At 43.2% G+C, this 10,502-nt stretch overlaps 1 protein-coding gene across 1 annotated transcript in view; it reads left to right on the forward strand.

Moving 5' to 3' along the window:
* Window positions 1-1,739: 1,739 nt before the first annotated feature.
* The window catches only part of cat (catalase), a 47,848-nt gene continuing 39,085 nt past the window's right edge, over window positions 1,740-10,502 (forward strand). Inside the window, exons 1-2 of the mRNA XM_043706238.1 lie at window positions 1,740-1,895; window positions 7,923-8,094. Coding sequence (XP_043562173.1) covers window positions 1,830-1,895; window positions 7,923-8,094 — 238 coding nt within the window. The 5' untranslated portion in view covers window positions 1,740-1,829. The remainder of the gene's footprint in view (window positions 1,896-7,922; window positions 8,095-10,502) is intronic.

Raw genomic sequence — 10,502 nt, forward strand, 5'->3', positions numbered from 1 at the left:
AACCCTATCCATACATGTCATGATTTTATAAACTTCTATAAGGTTTCATTTTAATCTCCTATGCTCCAGTGAAAGCTGTCCAAGCCTATCCAGCCCTTCTTTATCACTCAAAACTTCCATAGCTGGCAACATCCTAGTAAATCTCTTTTGAAGCATCTCTATCTTATTAATGTCAGAAGTTGCACAACACCAGGTTATATCCCAACAGGGTTTATTTGAAACCATAAGCCTGAAGACTTCACCCGACGAAAGAGCATCACCTTGAAAGTTTGTGATTTCAAACCTGGTGTCATGTGACTTCTGACTGTTCACCCCAGGGGAGGCAACAGCCTAATGATATTATCGCTGGAATGTTAATCCAGAGACCCAGTAATGTTCTGGGGAGTTGAAAGTATAATGCTGGAAATGTACAGCGGGTCAGGCAGCATCCGAGGAGCAGGAGAATCGATGTTTCAGGCAAAAGCCCTTCATCAGGAATTGCTGATGAAGGGCTTATGCCCGAAATGTCGATTCTCTGGCCCCTTGGATACTGCCTGACCTGCTGTGCTTTTCCAGCACTACACTCTCGACTCTGAGCTTCAGCATCTGCAGTCCTCACTTTCTTCAATATTCTGGGGACCCAGGTTCAAATCCTGCCACAGGAGATGGTGGAATTCAAATTCATTAAATATTTAGAATGACCATGAATCAGTCGTTGATTGTCTGGAAGAAGTTGAAACTTTATTGCTGGAACAGCACAGCAGGTCAGGCAGCATCCAGGGAACAGGAGATTCGACGTTTCGGGCACAGGCCCTTCTTCAGGACGTTTCGGGCACAGGCCCTTCTTCAGCTGAAGAAGGGCCTGTGCCCGAAACGTCGAATCTCCTGTTCCCTGGATGCTGCCTGACCTGCTGTGCTGTTCCAGCAATAAAGTTTCAACTTTGATCTCCAGCATCTGCAGACCTCACTTTCTCCTGTCTGGAAGAACCCATCTGGTTCACTAATGTCCTTTAGGGAAGGACACTGCCATCCTTACCTGGTCTGGCTACTTGTGACTCCAGACTCAAAGCAATGTGGTTGACTCTTAACTGTCCTCTGCGCGATTTGGGATCAGTGATAAGTGCTGGCCTAGCCAGTGACACCCTCATCTCGTGAATGAATAAACTTTAAAAAACCAGTCTGGCACCTCCACATCATAGCTTGATAGTAACCTTTCCTATAACTGCTGCCTCACAGCACCAGGGACCTGAGTTCGATTCCAGCCTCAGGTGACTGCGTGGAGTTTGCACATTCTCCCCGTGTCTGCGTGGGTTTCCTTCGGGTGCTCTGATTTCCTCCCACAGTCCAAAGATGTGCAGGTTAGGTGAATTGGTGTGGTAAACTGCCCATAGTGTTTAGGTTAGGTGCGTTAGTCAGGGGTCAGTGTAGAGGAAATGGGTGTTGGATGGGTTACGCTTTGGAGAGTTGGTTTTGGACTGAAGGGCCTGTTTCCATGCTGTAAGGATTACTATGGATAACTGGACACGATATATAGAATCAGAGAGGACAGAGATGACAATCACCAGCAAAGGGCATTCAGGGACAATGGGCCTGTTTGTGTTTGCAGTACATGGTCCGAGCTGTGGAGACTTTCTGTCTGTTAGGGGTGGTGGGGGGTCAATCAGCCGGTGACGCAAGGCAGGGGCGGTGTGAAGTTTGAATGACGTCTTTGTGATCCAATAAGCGGCTGGCGTGGACGGTGGGCGGGGCCGGCGGTGTGGCGGTTGGCCAGCGGCACAGGAGTGAGAGTTTTTCTCCGGGAGAGGTGAGAGTGCGGGCGGCAGCGCGAGCTCGATACTTGGACGTTCAACATGACGGACGCGAGGGACCCGGCTCGTGACCAGCTTCGCAACTGGCTCTGCACGAAGGCCGACAAGGTGAGCGCTTCCATGTTGTCCCCCCCCCCCCCCCCCGGCTGGGAGAAGTAAACCCTCGCTCACTGATGTTTCTCGAAGACCCAGCACCCTCCCTTTGAGGGGGTGGTGTCACTTTTCCATGATCTTTTAACCTTCATTTGTTATTGTTATTGTTATTGTTAACCGCTTCTTATAGCCTTAACAAGGGAGGGGGACAATGCACTTGAACTTATGACTTTTATGCCTACTTGGGTTAAAAGGCCAGCAATATCCTTCTCTCCAATTCCCCCCCCCCCCCCCTTCCCCAAACTTGTGCGTTTGCTGCAAAGTGAGCTTTCTTTTTTTTTTAACAAAATCTCCTATTCTAGATATCCTTGTGGCAGCTATAACCGGAGCAGGTCAGTCAGTGCAGTGTTTACATTCCTGCAGTAGGTCCCATTCCAGTGTCATTGTCCAAAATATCTCTGCATTTGTAGACACTGAACAGATTTCTTTTGTTTTTCTTTTTTGCAGGCCCTGCCTACGAGCCCTGCTCTGAACCGATTGGCTGTGTTGTTGTCTTACCCGACTCATCAGTTGCAACTTCTTTTAAGTTTTAAGCCCTTCGAGAGAACTAAAAGATGAACTCCATTATGAATTGGGTGTATCGGTTTTTGGGTGCCCTGAGAGGCTTCAGATTTATCCCCTGTTTGTGTTTGTTTTAATCTGTGAATTGCATCATGTTTAAGAAATGGATCCTAGAGCATGCAATTAGCCCTGCTCCAGCATTTGGCAGAACACGTTCTACCTACAGTCTGTCCTTCTGCATTATTCCCATAAATGTCTAATTTCTTGGGTGGCACGGTGGCACAGTGGTTAGCACTGTTGCCTCACAGCGCCAGAGATCCGGGTTCAATTCCCGCCTCAGGCGACTGACTGTGTGGAGTTTGCACGTTCTCCCTGTGTCTGCGTGGGTTTCCTCCGGGTGCTCCGGTTTCCTCCCACAGTCCAAAGATGTGCAGGGTCAGGTGAATTGGCCATACTAAATTACCCGTAGTGTTAGGTAAGGGGTAAATGTAGGTATGGGTGGGTTCGCTTCGGCGGGTCGGTGTGGACTTGTTGGGCCGAAGGGCCTGTTTCCTCACTGTAATGTAATCTGTAAATCTTCTTAGCTAAAACTCTGTTGACTTCTATCTTGACCATCCACAGTCTTCAGAGGTAGAGAATTCCAAGATGCACAACTCTTTCCAGCAAATTTCTCCTTGCTGTGTTCTAAATTATTAATTAATTATTGACCTATTAAAGTCATAGAGATGTACAGCATGGAAACAGACTCTTTGGTCCAACCCGTCCATGCCGACCAGATATCCCAACCCAATCTAGTCCCACCTGCCAGCACCTGGCCCATATCCCTCCAAACCCTTCCTATTCATATACCCATCCAAATGCCTCTTGAATGTTGCAATTGTACCAGCCTCTTCCACATTCTCTGGCAGCTCTTTCCATACACTCACCACCCTCTAATTGAAAAAGTTGCCTGTTAGGTCTGAGATTGTAGTACTGTGTTCTACGTTCCCCAGCCAGGGAAACTTTTTTTTGGCTTCAGTCCTGCCCAACCCCTGAAGAATGTTCTATTTCAATTAGACTGCTTCTTGTTTAATTCTTCTAAACTCTTAAGAAATGTAGGTCTACTCATTCTCTCTTTGGACAAACCACTTCTCTTCTGCAGAGCAAGTTTATCCTTTTGGTATAAGGGCCAAACTGCGCACACTATTCTGGTGATTTCATCTAAGCTCTATGTAATTGTAAGACTCTTGTTGTTTTGGTACCACAAGCCTTCTGTAACTCAAGCTAATCTACCTTTTGTCTCTTGGATGTATAAACTGAAGTGTTTGTCATTGTTCTGATCATTTATTAAATTCACTTTTAATGTTACAAAATGTGAAAATTGATGCAGGGCAAAAAGTGCCCCACACCCACATGTTGTTTTATAGAATCACCCTCCAGATAAAATTTGAAGCTGTATAATGGCTTTGATAAGATTAGCTTTGTGGCCTTGATTAGTGAGCCAATCAGGATTTTCATTGTGGAAGATATTCCTTTAAATATTCCTTTTAATATTCCTTTTTGTAGAGGTTTATAAAATCATAAAGGGCATGGATAGAGTGAATAACCAAATCTTTTTTCCTAGGATAGGGAAGTCCAAATCTAGAGAAAATGGATTTAAGGTGAGAGGGCAAAGACTTAAAAAGGACCTAACTTTTTCATGGTGCATGTATCAAGTGAGGTGGTGGAGGTGGGAACAATTACATAATTTAAAAGGCACATGGATGGATATATGAATAATAAGGGTTTAGAGGGATATGGGTCAAATGCTGGCAAATGGGATTGGATCAGATGAGTTGGACCAAATAATCTGTTTTCATGTGGAATGACTGTATGACTCTGAATATGTTTCAAGGATCACTCTTGTGTTAAAGATTAACAAAGGAGAAATCTTTGACAGTGCAAGAGTAACGCAAGATTTCTCACTATAAATAGACAGTGTACTGAGCACAGTTCACTTTCCTGATTTAATGTTTAGTGGATTTGTGTATTCTGAACTGTGGCCTGATGATACTTGTTCTTGTTTGTAGTTCAGGAGACCTGGTATGACACATTTATCCAGCAAAGTGACCCAGAGTTTGGTGACTTCTCTTCAGCCTGTCCAATAACAGGCAGCCCAAGCAATGTCTGGATCATGGAGTATACAAAATCAACTTGGTAGAGGCTGATGCTCATGAACCAGAGAAAAATATCAAGGATTATAAAAATCCAGGCATATAAATTTCCAAAAATTCTGATTTTGCTAGGTTGCTGATTCTGTTATTCAGCATTGCTTATTACCACTACCATTTAAAATGGACAATTGCAACATGTCGAGTTAGATTGGATCTGGGATAAGATGAGGGATGGGGAAATAAGCAAACCAGTTTCCTCATTTCCCCTCCCCCTCTTTCCCTCCCCCCCCCACCACCACCACCACCACCACCTTATCCGAGATCCAACCTTCTGCATCGACACAGCCCTCTTCACCTTTCCATCTTCCTTCCCACCTATCCACTCCACCCTACTCTTACCCTTCAACTTCATCTATCTATTGCATTCTTAGCCTCCTTGGACTACCCCCCTCATTCCTGATAGTTATGCTCGAAACATTGACTCTCTTGCTCGTTGATGCTGCTGACCAGGACTCCATACTTTGACAATATTTATATATTCAAGTTCTCAAATCTTTTGAAAGTGAGAGGCAAAATTGACAGATTTTAAACTTTGTAACCCTAATATAAACACAGAAGTTGTGCACAAGAAAAAAATGATTAAATTTATAGAAAGTGCTGACTAATCTGTTTATGGAAGAATAAAATCTGGGGCACTTCATAGGGCTTTTATTGAGAGTGCAGAACTATATTTGGAAGGAGAAATGTTCCCAGCAATTTTAATTTTTAAAAAGAAAATAAATTCCTAAAAATGAAAACTAAAGGGTGTAAATAAGCAGATTTACAAAAATTTGTAAGGGAGTAAGATGTTAATGTTTGTTTTTGTCTTGCACTCAACATCAACCCTCAAGTATTTGTTTATAAATCCTGTGTGAACTATCTTGTGACAATAAATAATAGGTGCAGGAGTAGGCCATTCTGCCCTTCGAGCCTGCACCACCATTCAATATGATCATGGCTGATCATCCTTAATCAGTATCTTGTTCCTGCCTTATCTCAATAACCCTTGATTCCACAATCCTTGAGAGCTCTATCCAACTCTTTCTTAAATGAATCCAGAGACTGGGCCTCCACTGCCCTCTGGGGCAGAGCTTTCCACACAGCCACCACTCTCCGGGTGAAGAAGTTTCTCCTCATCTCTGTCCTAAATGGTCTACCGGGTATTTTTAAGCTGTGTCCTCTGGTTCGGCATTCACCCATCAGCAGAAACATGTTTCCTGCCTCCTCAATCAGATCCCCTCTGTCTTCTAAACTCAAGGGTATACAAGCCCAGTTGCTCCAGTCTTTCAGGATAAGGTAGTCCTGCCATTCCAGGAATTGACCTCGTGAACCTACGCTGCACTCCCTCAATAGCCAGAATGTCTTTCCTCAAATTTGGAGACCAGAGTACTGCACACAGTACTCCAGGTGTGGTCTCACCAGGGCCCTGTACAGCTGCAGAAGAACCTCTGCTTCTATACTCAATCCCTCTTGTTATGAAGGCCAGCATGCTATTAGCCTTCTTCACTACCTGCTGTACCTGCATGCTTATCTTCATTGACTGGTGTACAAGAACACCCAGATCTCTTTGTACTGCCCCATTACCTAAATGGAATCAATTTAGGTAGTAATCTGCTTTCCTGTTCTTGCCACCAAAGTGGATAACCATACATTTATCCACATTAAACTGCATCTGACCGCTCACCTAACTTGTCCAGGTCACCCTGTAATCTCCTAACCTCCTCATCACATTTCACCCTGCCACCCAACTTAGTATCATCAGCAAATTTGCTAATGTTATTACTACTTAGTATCATCAGCAAATTTGCTAATGTTATTACTAATACCACCTTCTGTATCATTAATATATATTGTAAAAAGCTGCAGTCACAGCAATGATCCCTGCGGTACCCTACTGGTCACTGCCTGCCATTCTGAAATGGAGCCGTTTATCACTATTTGTTTCCTGTCAGCCAACCAACTTTCAATCCAAGTTAGTACTTTGCCCCCAATACCATGCGCCCTAATTTTGTTCACTAACCTCCTATGTGGGACTTTATCAAAAAGTTTCTGAAAGTCCAGGTACACTACATCTACTGGATATCCCTCATCCATCTTCGGAGTTACATCCTCAAAAAATTCCAGAAGATTAGTCAAGCATGATTTCCCCTTCATAAATCCATGCTGACTCTGACCTATCCTGTTACTACTATCCAGATGTTGTAATTTCATCCTTTATAATAGACTCCAGCATCTTTCCCACCACTGAGGTCAGACTAACTGGCATTTTCTGTTCTTTAATAAATTGTAGGAGGCAGCAGTATTTTTTGGCACACCTTTGGAGAAGTTGTACCTTTTTACTGTGATTTATGGATGGAGAAACCACTGCACATATACTTTCTTTTTGCCAGCCAGAGCCATAGGAAAACAGGCTTACGACGGTAGTCTGTGGGGGACAAAGTTTCAGAATAAAATGCATTTGGTTGGCAATAATTGACGTTTTAAAGGAAATGGGAAATAAGTTATAGTCGTACATCTACTGCATTTGGCCAGTTCTGTCTATTTGGGCTGATGTGGTGCAGTGATCGTATCCCTACTTCTGGACTGTGACACCCAGGTTCAAGTACACTTGCTCCATAAGAGTGTCTCTCATAAAAGTTCTGAACAGGTTGATAAAAATATCTATATCGTTAATGGAAGTGAATTCCGATTGGAGGAATTGGAACAAGATTTTTTTTTAATACCCTATAGTGTGGAAACAGGCCCGTCAGCCCAACTAGTCCACACTGACCCTCCGAAGAGTGACCCGCTTCCCCCTAACCATTTAACATAACCTGCACATCTTTGGACTGTGGGAGGAAACCGGAGCACCTGGAGGACATGGGGAGAATGTGCAAACTCCACACAGTCGCCAGAGGCTGGAATCAAACTTGGTCCCTGGCGCTGTGAGGCAGTAGGGCTAATCACTGAGCCACCGTGCTGCCCTATTCAATTCAAATATGTTCTGGATTTGCAGCAAGAGTTTTGGCAATATATTAAGTTGGAACATGCACAGAAACAGGTGCCAGAACTGTTGTACCTGATAATTGGAGGTTTTGAGGCTTTTCTTATTTTAGATGGAACACAACCTCCTATATCAATACAAAGTGAAAAGTTAAAATGTTTGTGCCTGGACTTCGATGTAAAATGGTGAGGTTTTTACGAATGTGGAGTGGACAGAAAAAGATGATTTCAGTTTCTGTGCTTTTCAATGTGCATTTTCAGTGGCTTAAGACAGCCGACTCCATAAATTGTCCCTTTGTGAGTTTTGTAATTTTTGTCATTTCTTTAGAATGTGGATACCTTAACTACTGGAGGTGGCCAACCTATTGGTGACAAGCTAAATGCCATTACGGCTGGGCCTCGAGGGCCAATGCTTATGCAGGACACTGTATATCTTGATGAGATGGCACACTTCGACCGGGAAAGGATCCCTGAGCGTGTTGTACATGCAAAGGGCGCAGGTCAGTTGAAACTTTGGCTAATGAATTACATTAGTCATTGGTAAAATAGATATCAGAATGTTAGGTGAGACAGTTTTAATGAGAAACCTATTGTGTTATGTTTCACAATCAATATGTCAGTGTACTTTTATGATAACTCCATCAAAGAATGTGACCTGAGGGTACAAATTAAAACTCCATCTTAACTCTAGACACTTGAAGCATGACATGCTGATGAAAGCATTATGTACTGTGTAAATGAATAGTATGATACAATGACAGGTGCATTTCCCTGAACTAGTAATGTTTAAATATAAAAGTGAGCTGCAGTAAACATTGTTAGATTTTACAAAACCATATTACCTGTAATGAGCTTTGCAGTGTTAATTAATGCATATTAAGGCAGTGTTTCTAGGACCTGGGCTGAGAGTTTAGTTTTACAATTAATGCCAGCACCAAGGCACATCACCTTAGAGAAATGGGGGTGAGCTGTGAGTGTGACCTTGGAAGTGTCGACATGGTGAAGACAAAAGAATGGCAGAACTAGCACAGTCCTGGCTCAGATCCCTGTTGCCAGGTTTCCAAGAATTTAATGTTTTGACCAATTTTATGATGTTTGAAATCTGCCTAATTTACCTGCAGCTCTTGGATATCCAAGTAATGGGGAAATTGATCATGCATTATTCAAGTGTCAGCTCTGGTAGAATATGAACTCAGTTACTTGTCCATCTAAAATGACCACCTTTAGTTGCAACGAAGAAATTTAAGAAAATACGTGGATATGTTTGATCACCATTATTGCACTATTTTCTGTCTGAATCTGTCTAGGAGCTATGGAAATAGCTTAATTAAGATGCAAAGCTTATCAACACAAGCTAAAAGGACACACCATCTTGTGGATCCAGGGTGATCAAAGCTGTCTTTGACTTGTTACACTTGCATGCTTTGGAGTGACACCAGGACCACACAACTTTGACAACAGAGGAAATATTTTCAATCCACTCTTTTAATCATCTTAACCTCCATTAAACCACCTGCCTCCAGCTGCTCACTTTTAAGATGATCACTATTTGGGACATTCCTGATAGAACTATTATCCTAAACTTAGCTTGGTGCTAATGTTTATAAAGCACTTCTGAACTCCAGACTTAATAAAGGGAAGCTTTAGACATTTCCCTTCTCGTGTTCTTTCTTGTACCCCCACATCTCCAACCCATCGTCTTAAATCAAATCACTATATATTTTCCCTTATCAAAGGGAATGGGATATATATTTGAAATTTTAATTTAGTCTGTTTTTAGACACCAGATGTAATCTCTTCTCAGTCTAAACACTTCAGAAGCTCACAGCATTCTTTCCAGAAAGGGCATGTCCTGGAATAGCTGCTGGGACTAGGGATAGGGTGGAACATCTGGGTAAAATGACCAGGGCCCAGGACACCAGCGGGTCCACCATCCTTGGTTTGAGTTGGTGGGGGGCTCACTGTCCTCTGGTGAGGGCTATCAGTTTGATCCCAAGATCCAACTGAGCTTTTTAACTGCTACAGATTTAATGCACATCATAGGAGCTGGAATTTCTGCAGCTCTTGGTATCAAACCTGTATTGCAACATCAAATTGTTAAAGGATGTATAGTGTAGTCATTTCAGTTACAGGGCTCTGAAGGGGGAATGCAGTGGCACAGTTGTAATGACAGTATTCTCGAAATTTAAAGGTTTATCAAAGTGGATCACTTCACACTTTTCCAGGTTGAACTCCATCTGCCACTTATCAGCTCAGTTCTTCATCCTGTCAATGTCCCATTGCAACTTACGTAGACAGGCAGGAGGCTGGAAGAACATAGCAAGCCTGGCAGCATCAGGAGGTGCAGACGTCGACATTTTGGGTGTAACCCTTCTTCAGGAACAGCCCTTCATACTATCTACCACTCCAATCTTCATGTTATTGGCAAACTTACTAACCTATCCTTCCACTTCCTCATCCAAGAATTTTATAAACCTCAGAGGTCCCAGAACCAATCCTTGCGGTGCAATACTGGTCATAGAGTCATAGAGATGTACAGCATGGAAACAGACCCTTCAGTCCATGACAATCAGATATCCCAACCCAATCTAGTCCCACCTGCCAGCACCTGGCCCGTATTCCTCTAATCCCTTCCTATTCATATACGCATCCAAATGCCTCTTAAATGTTGCAATTGAAACAGCCTTCACCACATCCTCTAGCAGCTCATTCCATACACGTACCACCCTCTGTGTGAAAAAAAGTTGCCCCTTAAGCCTCTTTTATATCTTTCCTCTCTCACCCTAAACCTATGCCCTCTAGTTCTGGACTCCCCAATCCCAAGGAAAAGACTTTGCCTCTTTACCCTATCCATGCCCCTCATAATTTTGTCAACCTCTATAAGGTCACCCTTCAGCCTCCGACGCTC

This window comes from Chiloscyllium plagiosum, chromosome 16 (assembly GCF_004010195.1).
Source record: "Chiloscyllium plagiosum isolate BGI_BamShark_2017 chromosome 16, ASM401019v2, whole genome shotgun sequence".
NCBI classification, from domain to species: domain Eukaryota; kingdom Metazoa; phylum Chordata; class Chondrichthyes; order Orectolobiformes; family Hemiscylliidae; genus Chiloscyllium; species Chiloscyllium plagiosum.